General features: G+C 39.7%; 2 protein-coding genes across 9 annotated transcripts in view; one reads left to right on the forward strand and one right to left on the reverse strand.

The window, feature by feature from the left end:
- The window catches only part of atxn2 (ataxin 2), an 84033-nt gene extending 76665 nt beyond the window's left edge, over positions 1-7368 (forward strand). For all 6 annotated transcript variants that reach the window (XM_080208257.1, XM_080208258.1, XM_080208260.1 and 3 more), the window contains 4 exons: positions 795-943; positions 3719-3946; positions 5981-6152; positions 6749-7368. In XM_080208257.1, the coding sequence (XP_080064383.1) occupies positions 795-943; positions 3719-3946; positions 5981-6152; positions 6749-6777 (578 nt within the window). In that variant the 3' untranslated portion in view covers positions 6778-7368. The remainder of the gene's footprint in view (positions 1-794; positions 944-3718; positions 3947-5980; positions 6153-6748) is intronic.
- A 9009-nt stretch (positions 7369-16377) lies between these two features.
- sh2b3 (SH2B adaptor protein 3) overlaps positions 16378-18544 on the reverse strand; it is a 208258-nt gene continuing 206091 nt past the window's right edge. For all 3 annotated transcript variants that reach the window (XM_080208264.1, XM_080208263.1, XM_080208265.1), the window contains one exon: positions 16378-16937. In XM_080208264.1, the coding sequence (XP_080064390.1) occupies positions 16639-16937 (299 nt within the window). In that variant the 3' untranslated portion in view covers positions 16378-16638. The remainder of the gene's footprint in view (positions 16938-18544) is intronic.

Genomic DNA, 18544 nt, shown 5'->3' on the forward strand with positions numbered 1-18544 from the left:
TTAATATGTTACCATTGCATAAAGCAGCAATTGTAAATACAAATGATGTGTAGAAAGAAATCCATTTATCCCTTCCTTGAATTGGATTTGTATTCTTGGGTATTATTAAAACATAAGTATAGTATTTTATTTAGCTTTATTCACCATTCTTAAGAAAGGGTAGACGGAGAGTAAAGAATTTAAAAAAAAGTGATGATTCTAGGTTTTAAAACCTCTAACTAAAGAAGAGTGTTAAAAACAAAGGCTACTCTACTTGATTGATCCAAGCTCTGAAAATATTGAAAGGAAATACTCTGAGCATTTCTTTAAGTAAGAATAGCCAAGGAGAGCTAGCTGTCGTGATTAGCTAACTTATATATGGATAATTTACCATGACGTAGACTGACATCTGTGTAGTGAATTTGACTCAAATAAAACTCAAGGTAAACTGTTTATAAATTTCTAATGCAGCTGGCACGTAAAGAGATTGATTTAGATGGGGAAAGGGTAAGCCTGGCTTTTAAAGTGGATCTTGGTAGTTCAATAGAACAAATAACTTTTTTCTTGTTTTTAAATTTTTTGTTTTTGACTGCTCAAGTTAACCACCATTGTTCTATTCATACTTAAGCAGCATTTGTACAGTTTCAACAGCCTGCTAAACAATTCCATTAATGAGTATTACATTAAGTACAAATTTAAGATCGCTTTTGACAGAATTACTTGCAATTTTCTTGCATGTTATTCTAAAGTTACCAGCAAACGAAGGCAGGGTTATCAACTAAACTGGATAACAGGTTATTTATTTTGATCTCTAGTCTCCCCTGGCCCAATTCATCAACAGTTTGCACCCCACCCAACCGCTACCCTACATCCACACCCTCCACACCCACAACCATCTGCTACCCCAACTGGACAGCAGCAAGGACAGCATGCCGGCAGTCATCCAGCACAAAGCCCAGTCCAGGTAAGGAACTCTAATTAATTTACTTCTGGGCATGTTTGTAAAATGATGGTAAACAAAAAAGAAAAGCCAGGTTGGAAGTATTAGTTTTGATGTACTCAAATGTAAAGCCCTTAATGTAGTGGAAAGTAAAAATTATTTCATCTGTAGTGAACTTTACTGCTTTAGTTGGGGTTCTCATGTACCTTTTGACAGAATATTCAAAAGCAACAATGTTCCTTTCAGCCAGTGGACTTTTCTGGCTGGCCCATGAGTTCAGTCACACTATTGGCCGTACAGTATAATATTTGAAAAGTTACAGAAAGCCAGTCAAAACTTCAATTTTTTTACTGGAAATAGCAATTGAACTTGCAGTTTAAGTTGAGGTCAATAAGAATGCAGTGGTGGACATTTAAGGCAACATTTCAGAATACATAGAATAGGTGTACTCCGAAGAGAATAACATTCCAAGGGTAGGTCACCATCAGTGGTTAACTAAAAACGTTAAAGATGTACCAAACTTAAATAAAAAGCATAATTGTGCAAGGGTGGGTGTCAGGCCGGAAAATTGGACAGAATATACAAACGGCAAAGAATGATTGATTAAAAATTAGAGATGAGAAAGACTAGAGTATAAAAGAAGGATAGCTAGAAATATGAAGACAGATAGTAAGTGTTTCTATAGATACTTAAATGAGAGTTAAACCCAGCATTGGTCCTCTAGGAAAAATGATTCTGGGGAGTTGATAATGGAAAATAAGGAGATGAATTGAAGGGTATTTTGCATCAGTCTTCACCGTTGAGATAACGTCCCAAAAATGCCTGTTATTGGAAGAGAGGGAGGAAGTAAAGATAATTAGAATCACAAGGTAAGTAGTATCAGGTTGACAAGTTGCCAGGTCCTGATGGATTTCATCCTAGGGTCTTAAAATCTAACCCATCAACCATCTGACTAGTTATTTCTTTTAAGCTTCAAAAATTCACTAGGTTTGGGGAAGGTTTCATCAGATTGCAAAATAGCTAATGTAAGTCCTTTGCCCAAAAAGGGAGGGAAACCAAAAGCACAAAACTACAGACCACTTAGCTTAACATTTACCATAGGGAAAATATTAGAAACTATTATTAAAGACACCAAAGCAGAGCATGTGGATGAATTCAAGACAATAAAGCAAAAACAACGTGGATTCCTGAATGCCAGATCACATTTAACCAATTTATTGGAGTATCTTGAAGAAGTAACATGCTGTGGATAAAGGACAATCTGTGGATGTACTGTACTTAGATTTTCAGAAGGTATTTGGTTGCTAAATTTGCTGATGATATAAAGATAGGGAAGAGAGTAAGTTGAAAAGAGGACATTGGGAGTCCACAAAAGGATATTGATAGGTAAGTGGGCAATGAGCTGGCAAGCAGTGTAAAATGTGGGGAGGTCCATTTTGGCATCATGAATGGGAAAAGAAAAGCATATCTAAATGGAGAGAGGTTGCAGAGGGTCTGGGTGTCCTAGTGCACGAATCTTTAGTTGCAGGTGCAGCAAGTAACTAGCAAGGTTAATAGAATGATACTGTTTATTGAGAAGTGAATAGAATACAAGAGTTAAGGAGGTTTGCTTCAGTTATACAGGGCATCATGAGACCACTTCTGGAGCAGTATGTATAATTTTGGTCTTTTAAGAAAAGATGTAAATTGATTGGAAGCTGTTCAGAGAAGATTTACTAGATTAATACATGGAATGGGCAGGTTGTCTTGAGACGAGATTAAGCTAGTGTCCACTGGAATTTAAAAACATTAGTTAACTGAAACATATCAGATCCTGAGGAGGCTTGACAGTGGATATTTCCTCTTGTGGAAAAATCTAGCATTGGGGGACACTGTTTTAACAATAAGAAGTCTCACTTAAGATGGAAATGAGGAAAAAGATTTTTGAGAGTTGAGAAACTTTGGAATTATTTTCCTCAAATGACGGTTGAGACAGTCTTTGAGTATCTTCATGACCAAATAAAATGATTTCTTAATCAGCAGGGATGCAAAAGGTCATTGGGTGTAGGCAGGAATGTGAAGTTGAGGTTAAAATGAGATGAACCATGATCTTATTGAATAGTGAAGCAGGCTCAAGCGGCTGAGTGGCCTACTCTGATCCTAATTTATATGTTCATGACTACCAAGATGACGGTTTTCTTTTGCATTGGAGTTGTCTCGTTCTTTCTCCGTTTGGCACAATTATGATTCTTCCATGGAAGCAATTTATGGGGCCACTTAGATACTTCCCTGTAGTGAAGATGGCAGGGAGATGGAATGGGTGCACAGATAAATGTAAGGCTTGGTCATCTAACTATTTTGTATACCACTCAGCAGCATAGGTCCAGATCCAGGAGCAGGTCACTTCTTCCCACTCCCACTGCAAAAGAGAGAAAAGAGATAATGGCCAACAAAGGCTAACTTGGTCAAAAATCAGAATTGTAAATGATAAACTATAACGCAATCTATTTTGTAGAATTGATATACTGCTGTACTCTAGCTGCTGTGCTGGTGTATCATTGTACTGTACAATAGATTGATGAAATGTAATTTACATAGAAGAAGACATGAATCAGAAATGCTGCTAAATATTCTGGTTTTTGAACCTTATTCACTTTCACATTCATTTGTCCAGCATCTTTTGTAGGTTTAGCAGCCACTGTATATGAACTGTATTTGGCATTTCTGTGAAAAGTAACATGTAAGATCTAAACGCATACTTTCTGGTATTTACTAATTTGCTTTCCAGAATAATTCAAGTGATTTTTTTTTAAATTCCAGCACCCTCAACATCAGGCTCCTCAGACCCTTCACTTGGGCAACCCTCAACAACAGCAAGCAATTTATCATACAACTCTTACACCAACTCCTCCCTCTATGACACAAGGTCCCAGTCCGCAGTCTCCTCAGACCAACTTCCCATCAGCACAGCAGACAGTCTACACACTTCACCCTCAACAGGTTCAGCATGGATATTCTAATCCACCACATATGACACATGTACCACAGGTAAATGAACATGCTATAGGTCTTTTGGACTGTTATTCATATAAAACTTGTAGCCGTGCAGAATTAAGTTGTACAGTTTGAAATTCTTTTTTTAATTAAAGGAACTGCTCGTGATTGTTTAACAGACTTATTTTTTTGAATGCAAATTTGGGAAGCAGGCTATTCTAACTGCCTCTCAGTCCGATGGTGGCATTTCAAAGATGAGGATTGTTTATCAGTGGAAGAGAATTTCATCAGTTTATGGCTCAGTGGCTTCATGTTGGTAGATGTGCTGTTTTGGGGAAGAAGCAGTTGACTGATCACAAAGTCAGTTTTAAAAACAAAAGTATTACTTTTTGTAAACTTTAGCATTTGTGTCAGACACATTTGTAGAGAGAAATGGAACGTATTTTGATTTATTCCCCTTAATTTCTGGAGTAAAGGTGCATCTCGTTCTCAACCAGTTTAAAGCCAAAAATCCAAGAGTATTATTTTAATGGTTGCTAAATAGGAAATAAAATATTGTACTTGGATCACTTAGTCAGTGGATAGGATTTTATGTGAAAAGCTGCTTTAGATGAATTTGGCCACAATTCTCCCATCTTGCTGTGCTAAGTTCTTAGTGCGGCAGGATGGGAGATTCTTACATCAGCCGAGTCACAGGGTTCACGTGCACATTCCCGCCACATTACCTGCCAGCGCCAGATTCCTGGTGGCATCAGCTCCTCACCAGAAATCAGCAGAGGTGTGGAAATCATTTACATATTCATTTAAATTTCATGAATGGGGTGGGGGGTGGTGGGCGGTTTGGGAATGATGTGGCTGGAGACTGGGGACAGTGATGGTTGAGGGGGTCCAGTGATCAAGCTGTACAGGGGCTCGGAGAGTCGCCAATGTGCTGTTTGCTGAGCTGGCCAGTAATTGGGGCAAGCAGTGTGGGGCCACTGTGCATGTGCCGATCTTGGCACTGGTAGATCAGCACATGTGCAGTGGCCCATTCGGCGCTATACTGCCGGCTTCCTGGACAGGAATAAGCTTGCCCCACAGCGTTCTAATGCTATACATGCTAGTGATCTCTGCAGTGCACAGCGTGTGGGAGATTCTTCTCTGAACTACTCCTGAAAAGAAACAGTGTGAATTACTTCAGTTTTCATGCAAATTCAACGCTCAGAATTTTTTTGGAAGAATTCTGGCCTTTGTTTCTGCCTTAGATTTATGTGTGGTTGGGCACGGTGGGTGCCACTATTCCCCAAAGTATTGTGCCATTAAATGGGATTTTTGTTGCTGTCCTATTGAATCCTCCTTGAGATTTGCTTCCAAATGGAATGATTATTTAATAGAGCCAGATGGGGCCTAGAATAATGAGAGGCGAGGGAAGAAATTGCTGAGGCCTTGGCCAAAATCTTTGCACCCTCTTTAGCCGTAGGCGAGGTACCAGATAATTGGACAGTAGCTAACATTGTTCCTCTGTTTAAGAAGGGCAGAAGAGACAATGCAGGAAATTACAGGTCTGTGAACCTTACATCAATGGTGGGGAAATTATTGGACAAGATTCTCAGGGATGGGATGTACTCACATTTGGAAGAGACTAGGCTTATTAGCGATGGGCAGCATGGTTTTGTGAACGGGAAGTTGTTTCTCACAAACTTGATTTGAGTTCTTTGAGAAAGTGAAAAGAAAAATTGACCAAGATTATGATGGGCTCCGATAGAATGGATAGCCAGTCTTTTTCCCAGGTTCGAAGGGTCAATTACTCGGGGGCACAGGTTGAAAGTGAGGGGGGAGAGTTTAAAATAGATGTAAGGGGCAAGTTTTTCACACAGGGTGGTGAATGTGCTGCCAGAGGAGGTGGTGGAAGCAGATTCTATAACACCTTTCAAGAGACATTTGGAAGATACTTGAATAGGCAGGGAATAAAGGGATATGGACTGCGTAGAGGCAAGAAAATATTAGAGGGGCATCTGTGTTAGCACAGACTTGGGGGCAGGAGGGCCTGTTTCTGTGTTGCACTGTTTTTTGTTCTAAGTAATGGCCTTTTGCTGCATTACTCTGTAGGCACATGTACAATCTGGAATGGGTCCTCCACACCACCCTGCTGCTACCCATCCTCCCATGATGCTGATGCCAGCACAGCCACCAGGTGGACAAGGTGCCATCCCTCAGAGTGCTCTGCCACCCATTCCAGTTTCCTCAACTACGCACTTCTCCTACATGGCACACCCGCAGGGTGAGTAGTGACAAAATCGGGAGATGAAATTCTGCATCCCCTTCATAGCTTAATGCTAAAGTTTGACTCGAAGGCTTGTGGTATAGTTTATGCAGGTAAATTAATCTTGAGGAATTTGGTACATCTTCACTGCATTTATGTTCACATTCTGCTCCTGATGTAAATACTAATTTGTTAAAAAGACGACTGGATTTGAAGTGTGATTCAGAATTGCTGTCCTCCCATATCTCTCAGCAGCTGGGATTGAGCAACCAGTCTCCTCCTTATTCTGTACCCATGCTGCCTTTAATTGCAACTGTGCCAGGGCAGCCTGTGCAGGATATTAGTATGTAGTCACTTGGAGTTTGCTTGGCATTTCCCACTGTGTATAGCTGGAATTTTATTTTTATTCATTCTTTCATGGGACATGACCATCCCTGGCTAAGCCAGCATTTATTGCCCATCCCTAAAATCGTCCAGGTAAATTGAAGCTTCAATTGAAAAGTGTGTTTGTGACCCTGGCCAACATCATGAATGCAAATAAAATGCCAGCATGCCTGTATTTATGGAGTAAATGTGGTAACTTGCAACTCTCTCTTTTTTTCATCTCCCATTAGTACAAGCCCATCATCAGCAGCAGTTGTAGTTCTGTCCTACAGTAAGCAACAGGCTGGTCAATTGATGCCACACATCCTTTTCTGCCCTGGAACCAGAAGCACAGAGTACTAAAAATTGTCTTCTCATGCTAAACCATACGCTGTCACATAACATCCAATAGGAATGTGTTACCGAGTGATTCAATGGCTGCTGTTGTGAAGAAGGCAAGATAGAGTGGCGAGGAAGAAATGAGAACCATGTGGAAATCTGGAATCTGTGTCCTATCAACAGCCTTACAAATTGCCCCAAATCTGCTTTCTGATAACTGGAATGTATTTATTTTGCCTGACCCTTCTAAGTTATGAACTTCTCATGGTGAAAGAACTAATAAAATTGTTTGTTCCTGCTGCAAGCCATCCAGATTTGGCAAACAGAACCCTCTGCTTCTAACCAAACTTGAACTCCATCTTATAACAAAATCTGGATGTGAACTGGTGGATTATTTATGAATAGAGGTTGCTGGAGGAGAGCACTGTCACCAGACAGTGATGTAACTTTTAAGTTAAAAACTTTTACTTTGTAGATAATATAAAAAAAGTTTAAAAAAAAAACAAAAAAAATAAAAAGTTTTAAAAACTGACCAAGTGGTGCGACTGACTTTTTCTACACCTTTAGTGGTCAGCAGCAGGGAATAGAAGATGAACATAAAATTATGGAATGTGATAAGGCTGTTGTGATTACTTAATTTAAACAGATCATGTACAGTTTGCTCTAAAATGGTCTCCATTCATTTATCTCTTTAACATAAACATGATCCGGACATAAAAACAAAAAAAAAGTTGGAAACACTCAGCACTGGTGGATGGGGATGATGATGTAGCTAAGTGCCTGAAAATAAGCTTCAATTAACCAAATTGTCTTTTTTCATTTTTCTAATACTCTTACGTTTACCCTCATGAAGGAACATGAGTAACCACTGAAGTTTCTTCACAACTCCTGTGAGTAATCTTGCAATTTTCACTTGATTGTAAATCTTAATGTTACAATCCATGCAATTAAATCCTGGGCTATGATAGACCGGTGATACTTAAACATTTTTGTTGAAGGGGCCTTTTCAAATGGGGTAATAACCATTTATCTCTCCCTCTTTTTACCACATCTAAATTATACTGTAAACTCTTAGCACATTTACCTTTTCTGACAATGTCCTGTTTTGGGTGTTTGCATGGAACTGCTGCCGGTGATTGGTGATGTGAAAACTTGTATCCTTTTTCACCTGACAGGTTCAGTGCCATGACTGTTGAATACTTCACTGAGAACCAATCCCTGCTCCTCCAGAAGTGGGATTAAACTCGGGTCCCGTGCATAACAGTGACTCAGTTTCAGGTGTAATTCCCGGCTGCCCGCCTATCACTGCTCAGCTGCTTAATATATTGGCTCAAATTTTACTGGCATGCTTGCCCAAGGCGCAAAAGGTCATGCCCAAGGCCAACAGAGAATGCCATTCTGCGAACCATTGGGGCTGGCGTGCTGGTAAAATCAGGGCCATTATGATTTTGTCACCCTTCCCTGCCAGAATATTGCTGATAAGAACATAAGAAATAGGAGCAGGAGTAAGCCATCTAGCCCTTCGAGCCTGCCCCGCCATTCAATAAGATCACGGCTGATCTGTTGTGGCTCAGTTCCACATTCCTGCCCTCTCCCCACAACCCTTAATCCCCTCTCTTATCAAAAACCCATCAACCCGCGTCTTAAAAATATTTAGCGAGGTAGCCTCCACCACTTCAACGGGCAGAGAATTCCAGAGATTCACCACCCTTTGAGTGAAGAAGTTCCTCCTCAACCCTGTTCTAAACCGCGCCCCCCCCCCCCCCGCCCCCCTTGAGGCTGTGCCCCCTAGTCCTACTATCCTTTCTGAGCGGGAAGAGTCTCTCCACCTCTATCCTGTCCATCCCATTCATCATCTTGTACGTCTCAATGAGATCTCCCCTCATTCTTCTAAACTCTAACGAGTACAAGCCTTATTTATTCAGCCTCTCCTCATAGCTCAATCCCGGCATCAGCCTAGTAAACCTCCTCTGCACTCCCTCCAAGGCCAAAATATCCTTGCGTAAGTACAGCGCCCAAAACTGCACACAGTACTCCAGCTGCAGCCTCACCAATGCCCTATACAGCCGCAGCAAGACCTCCCTACTTTTATATTCAATCCCCCTCGCTGTGAAGGCCAGCATCCCATTCACCTTCCTGACCACCTGCTGCACCCGCAAGCTGGGTTTTTGCGACTCATGCACAAGGACCCCGAGGTCCCTCTGCACCGTCGCCTGCTGCAGTTTTTCTCCACGTAAGTAATAATCCTTCCTACCATTATTCCTACCAAAGTGGACCACCTCACACTTGCCAACATTAAATTCCATTTGCCATTTCCTGGCCCATTCGCCCAACCTATCTAGATCCTTCTGTAGACTCTCCACACCCTCCGCACAATTTGCCGTTCCACCAATCTTGGTGTCATCAGCAAATTTCGACACCCTACACTCGGTTCCCTCCTCCGGATCATCTATGTAAATGGTAAATAGCTGAGGCCCCAGCACCGACCCCGGGGCACTCCACTAGTCACCATCCGCCAATCCGAATAGCACCCATTGACCCCCACTCTCTGCCTCCTATTTGACAACCAATCCTCTATCCACGCTAACACCCTACCCCCAACTCCATGTCCCCTGATCTTCTGCAATAACCTCTTGTGAGGTACCTTGTCAAACGCCTTCTGAAAATCAAAAAAGACCACATCCACCGGCTCTCCTCTATCCACCGCCCTAGACACATCCTCATAGAACTCCAGTAAATTTGTCAGACGCGACTTCCCTTTAACGAAACCGTGCTGCGTCTGCTCTATCAAGCAATTCCTCTCAAGATGCCTCGCTGTTTCCTCCTCGATGACGGATTCTAACATTTTACCTACAACAGACGTTAAACTAACCGGCCTATAATTCCCTGCCTTTTGCCTGGCACCCTTCTTAAACAACGGCGTAACATTAGCCGTTTTCCAATCTTCCGGCACTTCCCCGGAATCCAGCGATGTCTGGAAAATAACCACCAAGGCATCCACTATCACCTCCGCCATTTCAGAACCCTCAGATGCATTCCATCCGGTTCTGGCGACTTGTCCACAATCAGCCCCTCCAGTCTGTCGAGCACCGCCTCTCTAGTAACAGTAATGTCATTAAGACTCTCCAGTCCTACCACCAGGGCAGCCCCATTACAGCATCTGTGGCTTTAGTTTGACTTTAATTCCTGATGTTTTCACAGAAGCATTCTGTGAAATTTTTGATTCAAGTCTGTGCAGTCACCACAGCTAGAAGTACACTAGTGAATTACCTATTATGTGGTCAATATAGTGACTGTCTCTTTAAGACAATACAGCAAAAATGAGTTACCTGATTTACAAAATCAGTGGAAATTGAGAGAGAGTGAGCAGACAAGAGAGAGAGTCCTTTCTTGGGTGTTTTACTCTGGAACCATGTTGCAAATGTGTAGAACTGGACTCTGCAACATAAACCTCCTGTACCTAAGTTTCTCATCAATAAATACCTTTAGTTTCTAACAAAGTCTGAAATCTCTTGACTACATCACAACAGCCATAATGCAAGTCACAAAGAAATAGCAACTGCTTCTTTTGATTGCTAGCACTTGCATCCAGAATTTCATCACCAAAGTAATCTCACTTTGTGAATCACACATTGAAACTGCCTGAACTTGACAAAAGATTTGAATCATTGAAGTGGTTGGCCCCCAGGGATTTTCTGGAAACCTCACTTTGAAATTAGCAGAGCTTTTTATAATGGTGAGTGCCTAGTGAACCACCCAAATACATTATAAGCGGCACCTTTTTAATTGACTTCTATGCAATGGCAAATGTTCATCACTATTTGCTCAATTATAGGCAGCTACTAATTTATTAATAGGAAATAGGTAGTTAAAAATTGAGATGCTGAAGGGACAGGGATCAGGACATGGCTCAATTGTAGCACTTGCCATTGAAGCATGTGGGTTCAAGTCCAACCCATAGACTTGAACAAAAAAGCAATACTGCGGGAATGCTGCACTGTTGGAAGTGCCGTCTTTCAGATGAGGCATTGAAGTGAAGGCTTAGTTCAATGACGAATGCAGATGAACATACCAGAAGAAACACCAGGCATACCTAAAATGAAATGAAATTCAACCTGGTGAAGCTACACACGACTCCACGCATGCTAAAGAGCAGAAGCAGCATGCACTAGAAAGAGCTGAGATTTCACAACCAATGGATCAGACCGAAGTTCTGCAGTCCTGCCGTGTCCAATCTTGATTGGTAATGGACAACTACCCAGGGGAGGAGGCCTCAAAAACATCTCCCATCTGATATAATGAGGAAGCCCAGCAGAAGGCTGAAATATTTGCAACTGTATGTGCTCAAGTACGTGCTGTTCCCTTGTGCCTGCTGCCCTTGTTTACTAGGTGATGGCTGTTTGGAAGTTGCTATTGAAGGAACCTTGGCTGTAGTCTATTGGGTGCCTCAGTAATTTCAGGGGAGGTTTAAATTACAAAACTTGTTCAATATATCAAAGCTTTTCTATATTTATGTGAATGACTTAATTCAAGTAATATTACTGAGGCATTCAAGGAGAAGTGTGATAAGGAGAAATGTGATAAGTACATGATGGAGGAAGGAATAGTGGGCTCTGCAGATCTGGTTTGATGGAGGATGTGAGGAGATTCGTGGAGGATAAATACCTCAATTCAGCCCGTACAGTAAACAAGCTGACTTCAATATACAGTTTTTGGGCATTTATTTTGTGTCTGACTTGGATTGAGAATCTAGGCTATAATTCTTGTTGACATATACTTTATCACCTATAGGTGGTTCAATAAGTATGACAGAGCACAGATTTCATTTTGAGGTGTCTGATGAAGAATAATTTAAAAGTATTTTAAATGGGAGATTTTACACTTCATTGCTAAAGGCATGCCAGTAGGTGACTCCTCACAACATGGAGGAGACTTTGAGCGAATTGAATGTTGAAAATGAAGCAAAGATTGGCTCAGTTGTTGGCACATGCACTGGAGGCAGAAGGATGTGGATTCACATCCCATGTTAGAGACAGAAGCAGCAGACGCTTTGGAATTCATGACTGCTCCACTATCAGGGGAGCTACCTTTTGACCGAGATGGGTGAATGTAACCATGACACTTGAGGAAAAGGAATATTCGTCTGACCACAATAATTCCTCATTTGTACCACATGTCACTTCTTACTGTTTGCACAGATTATTGAACAACATTCTATATTACTTTTCCAATATAATCACCACCAGAACTTGTTACTGATTGCATTGATTTGTTTGTGTTAATAAATATATGCAACCAAATAAAAAAATCTATCACTGCACCCTCTTAAGTACTCACATTACTCTAGTAATGAAGAAAAATAAGGTTTTATTAATTTCTGCATCAAATGATTACCATGGCAAAATATGATGTACAATAAGTTACTACAGTACAAATAGATATTAGTATGCAGAACATTTTTTGCAGCATATGTAAAAAAGGAAAAGATTGGAAAATGTGAAAATGCAGTTTCTATTAAGATGGCAACCATGCATTTAAGACCCTAGCAGCCAAGTGTCCTCTCCATTTCCAAATGCAAATTAATTCAGCTCTGTTAAATGCTCCCAGTAGAATTCACTAGGTAGAGAATTACCAGTAATATTACATGCAATTTTGTACATAATGAACGGCCACAGAGGTGAGCATTTCTGTACTACCACTGTTCCAGGTAAATTTAATCTTGAGAGTAACCAATCTCGAGAGGTCTGCAACATGCATCTTCATGATGTAAATCCCCTAATGTCAAACCAGCTTAAGTGCAAAGATTTCAATATATATTAGTCATTAAATTGTTGTATTTGGTTATTGATTTGCATTAAAAATCTAATTAGCATGTTCTATCACTTTCCTTTTCATGCCAAATATTATATTTTTTAATCCTTTCATGGGATGTGAACATTGCCACAAGCCCATTGTGTATTGCCCATCATTCTAACAATCACTTGATTATCAAATTCTCAAAAATGTGCTGCAGGAATGTATTCATTACATTAAATATTTAAGAATGTTACAAATGCTTTAATTGTAGTATTTTACCTCAACGTCTCATTTCTGTCCACAGGAAACCAAATCTAAGGTGCCATTGAAATTTAACAAGGCTAATTTTGTGCAATGGTTGGAAATGTAGGCAAACAGCAGGAGTTTATAGTTCTCTGGGACTGAAATTCATACAAAATGCAAGACAAATTTTAAGGGAGAGATAGTGTTTTATGAACCTATCACTAAATATTGCAATTACTATGCAGTGTCAAAAGCAAATCTATTTTCTGTAACACTTATCTAAGACAAGCAAAGCAAATAAGCCAATAAAAATGCTTGGTGCATCCAACCTAATTGAAATCTGCTTCTTTCATTTTCCCTTCGATTTAAACCTTGTCTATATAGAATATGTAGTTACTATAGAATTGGGGTGGGGGGGGGAAATAAAGATTTTTACTTGCACTATTTTATTATCGCCTACAACAACTGACTCATGACCTGAAAGAGAGATGTACCACACTCCACTTTTTAGATCAGAAGTTAAATTAGCTATTGTTAACAATTACAACAACTAAAATGGTAATTGTGCTATCCATTACTTTTGTGGCAAGTTTGATTGTCACTTAAGGGGGCAATTCAGCAACTTCATGAAAGTCAAGGGGTGGTTACAGGTCAGGAGCTGTTTTTTGTGAATTGCTCAAATTGCCTAGCAACATGAATCACAATTCATAAACTATTTTGGTTGCTACAGATGGATAGCCAATTTGTACATTAATACAGCATGTGTCATTCACATGCTGCTTTTCCCAGCAAATTCTCACCTCTGGTAAAAAGCACATGACAAAATTATTACTGAATGAAACTGACAGCAATACCTAGTGTCTGCAGATACACAGTTTGACATGGAAATCCAAAAGTTGCTGCCTGCATCGCTGTAGCGTGTTATTAGTCTTCAGCAATGTGATAAGAATTATTAATCCTCATTCTCACTGTAAAAACTGATAAAGCTTTGTTCAATCAGGAGTATCTACATTTTAAAAAGTATGTTAAATGATTATTACAGCTGAATAACCACCATGGACTCTTTCACTCAAATATATATGTTGCAGAATTTTTAAAAATTGTGTTCTCATTTAAATCTCCTTGATCCTGCAATATAACTTCCATTCTTTATTTCACTTCCTGTACCTAAATGCAATTATTTCCTGCTCTGCTGTCTGTAAGAATTCTTCAATCTGATCAGTCTTTTGTTTTTTTTCTCCTATTATACACTGAACCAACATAATAGCCCCTGCCGAAGGTGCCAAATTGAAAGAGTTTTGAGAGAGGAAATCTGCCTGCAGCCTGATGGTTTTGTGAGCAGCTTTTTAAAAAGTTTCCATTGTCACTGACCACAAAACCCAGTCCAATAGTTGAATGTTGAGTGTGTTGGGTGTTTGTCATCACTCACCTTCCCCTCATGGTCACATACAAGCTCTTTCCAGAAAGGAAGGAAAAGCAATGATAGTGACCAGAAGCAGGAGTCTAGGTCAACTGTTCTCCTCCCAAATGTATTGAAGCTCCCTGACCCCCACGTCAGTTAGGTTCCTCCCCCTCTTGTTGAAATGCTGTGTGTGTATATATATATACACACACATTACTGGCAATGTGATTGCCCTGAAATGTTCAAAATAGAATATCAACACTTTAGTGCCATTTAAGGTAGTTTTGATGTACAAATACCATTCATCAATTGTACCCCCTTGCTTTTGTTGATTAGCTCTTGAATGCAAAACTTTATGATTAAAACTAAATGCAGTTTTACAAAAAATCCATTCAATCACAAAACTAGTTCCAAATGATGGACTGTCACCTTCACAGCGTTTGAACATCCCTGAGTTCACCATTTCTATCCAGTGATATCTAGCTACCTGCAAAATTCTACACTGATCACAGGCATCATAAAATATCGAAGCAGGAATTTTGATTGAGTCAAAAAAATTAAGAGTATGGTTACAAAATAAAGCACTATCTGGTTAAGATGTTACCTTGAAGTATCATTTGAGCAGGACAAATTGGCACTTTTTATTGAAGTGAATGAACATTTTGCTAGTAAGACTGAGCAAGACAGTTGATTTATACTCTTCAAACGGAAACATAACAATTGATGAACTAATGCTTTTTAAAATATTCGAACAGATATGCACGAGCATGGTACTGCACAAAGTAGATTTTAAAATACATTGTTTTAAAAGGACAAGGAAGATTTGACCATCTAATGCACAATGTATAATTCTGCTGAAGTAAGACCACTAGATGTAATGGCTGTGCCTTTCAGAGGCAATGACAAGCTAATGGATGTTAGGCAGATAGATTATCAGGTCACATAATGGGTTAGACTGGTTTTCTTCTAGAAATGTACATACATGACATGATTTGATGACATAATTAATTAAATATTTCTTGTATCACTTGAAGCATAAGTAAATGTATTCTGACTTAGGCAAATTTACTAGGCAAAACTGTGCCATCACATGTGACTAGATCATTCGTCCCATGATGATCCACTCCTATCGCTGGTTCTCTACTTTTTCCAAGAGCTCCAGCAGACCATGATGAAAGAAGTAAAAACAATGGAAAAACTCTCAGGTAGGAGCAAATTGTAAACATTTTGAAACAATAGTTCTTACAATTAAGGTAACACTTTTTAAATTCCCCTGGCCAGCTCTTCCGTATTTACTAAACATCAAATCTCTCCCAACCTGTACACGAATTCCACAGTGTACAAAATTCTTAATCCATTTAACTACGCAAAGTCAGACTTTCTGACCTGAACTGTTAACTGTTCCTCTCTCCACAGGTATCACCAGATCTGATTACGTATTTGCAGCATTTTGCTTTAGCGAGCCAGATGCAACCTAACCTCTATTAAAATTCATCTTTTTTTTTACACTTTTTGTCTCAAAAGTACATGTACCTGCATTCAATTTTATTGGCATAATGTTTTAGCTCTTACAATACCTATAGGGAGCAGCAATGCAGGAGATTTGCTCACAGAACAATACCCAAACCTATGTACCTAATCCCACCATGGGGAAATGCTCTGCAACTATCATACTGAAGGATAAGACAATAAAATTTTCAAAATTAGATCACCTTAGTGTTCCCATTCCTGCTCAAATACAGGAATTGCTATATCATATACCTGAACTGTCAGTTAAGGAAGAGGCGAAAGCACACAAAAAAACAAACTCCTAAATATTGAAATCTACTTTAACTGGGACTTGTAAACCCAGCGAATGGTTGCAAATTTGTTTTTAACTGCAGCAAGAAACAATGACTATTTTAAAATCATAGCGCATGTCTGTATTTAAGCAATTAAGTTAAAGTATTTAATAGAATAATTTTTAAAATGTTAATGGAAATAAACAGATATATAAAGAAATATGCTTAAACATTATATTCACTTCATATACAATTTTTACATATGCCAAATGAAAAGATTTCTTGTAAATTTTGAATTACCATCCCCCCGCCCCCCCCCCCCATCTAATTTATAAGAAAAATCAAAACCAAAGCTATACAACTTAATGCTGTAAACAGGCCCTTCAACAGGCCTAATAGTAGGAGAGATCCATTGCAGAGCAAACTTGCATTTGCTCTGAAGGTTTCCCAGCCCTACCTCCTGCCCCACTTTGAAACAGAAATACATTCAGTTTTTGAAAGCAATCTGAAAATGTTTCAGTGTTGAAATAATTTTAAATCTGGGTCCACTTTCCCAAGTGGCTTGTCTTTTGCCATAGAATCAAAGGAACATGTACTGATTGTCGATGGCCCGTGAACGGCCTCTGGCAGCGGATTCCATTTCATAGTCTGAGTCTCGCTGGCGCCTTGTTGGCACAACCACTGAGCCACTCCGCCGCAGGCCAGCAATAGATTCCTCGGGAGGGGGCAGCGTGTGGAACACCTGCTCTGGTGCTGGCCTGGAAAGAAGAGTTGCAGATATATTGCAGCTGGAAGGACCTAAGTGAGCAAGACTGGGTTCTGAATTCCAGCGGTGGATGGAAAACGGCAACACTGATGCATTGATTGGAGAATGAGATCCTTTGGAAACAAAATAAAAGATGAATCATAAATCCACTTCTGGCAAAACTTTACACTTCCAATGATTTAACTTCTGACAGTGGTTTGTAGCTACCTTGCAAACACAGCAACTTTCAACAGACTTGATGTATGTATGTTCACAGTGATGCTGACAGCAAGATACTCTTTTCATGAGCTAACTGCAGAGCACACAACTTGAGCAGAACATTTTCAATAAATGGCATTAAAATCACACACCTGCTTCTTAACATTTAGTAAGCTCTATATCATTATCTTGCTCTTGAAATTCTTAAAATATGATTTTGGAAGCAAATGCCTCCCATTCACAAAGTACTAACTGAAAAGAAAATGAAAAAAGCTTCTATAATGACTGAATATTGAAATATTTTTACTAATTTTTTGACCATTTTTACACATTAACAAGACATCCCCTAATGAACTGGCAATTGCGTGTGTCCATGAAATAAGGCTGTGGTCGTGCAATACAGGTGTTAACTTTCATTATCTAATGCCATCAGTTGCTTTATCTGTGAAGACAAAACCAGCTCCTGGTCGAAAATTGTTCATGTGGCTCAACTGCATTAGTCATTTATTATAGCCACTCATTCTCAAGTTCTGCTTCCTCCAAAACCTGCAATATCGCTGCCACACACCTGAGCCTACACGGCTCACGTAAAATGTACTTCCACAAAACTTACTGAAAACTCTCCCAGCTAGATTGCCTTAGCCTTTGGAGAGAAGGGGAAAAAACTCTGCAAGGTAGTTGCAAAAAAAGTAACAATGCTGGAACCAACAAAGCAGCCCAACGCCTTAGCATTCACAGGGCAGCTGAAGAAATGGTTCATTACATTAGAGACAAGTAGCATTACAGTTTGCAAAATGAGCATGGCATGGTAGCACAATGGTTAGCCCTGCTGCCTCACAGCACCAAGGACCCAGTTATGATCCTGGCTTGGGTTACAGTGCAATCACGTTTTCCCCAAGTCTGTGTGGGTTTCCTCCATGTGCTCCGGTTTCTTCCCACAGTCTGAAAGCTGTGTTGGTTAGGTACATTGAGGGGGAATTTAGCATGACCAATGTACCCAAACAGACACTGGAATGTGGCGACTAGGGGATTTTCACACTAACTTCATTGCAATATTAAGTTAAGCCTACTTGTGACACTAATAAATAAACTTGAAAATGATATGTTTAAGACGTAGAATAACATAAGTGAAACTGTACTGTAAAATAATGCTCTTTATCTCGATGCAAATAGCAGTAATTAGTTTTTTGAAAACAAATGCAATATTTATCATTTTGTAGCCTGTAGTACAAATGTTCACAACTTCAAGGGAAAGCAAAACTGGAAATAATTACAGCAGTTTGAACTGGTGACACTTTTGCAAGTTCTTTAGTATACAAACATAACTAAAAGATAAAATTATTTTTGTTACGCTTACTTCAGGAAAGAGGGTAATTGGCTGCAGATGGGAATTGAAATATGATGCACATTCACTCAGTGTTTTTTACAATGTGATTTAAGCTACCGTAGCTGACAGTGGTTTTGTGATACACAAATTCACAATCTGTTTAATTAAATAGGGCAATTAGTTGCAAATTTCTGG

This window comes from Carcharhinus amblyrhynchos, chromosome 20, assembly GCF_965287045.1.
Source record: "Carcharhinus amblyrhynchos chromosome 20, sCarAmb.v2.hapA, whole genome shotgun sequence".
NCBI lineage: Eukaryota > Metazoa > Chordata > Chondrichthyes > Carcharhiniformes > Carcharhinidae > Carcharhinus > Carcharhinus amblyrhynchos.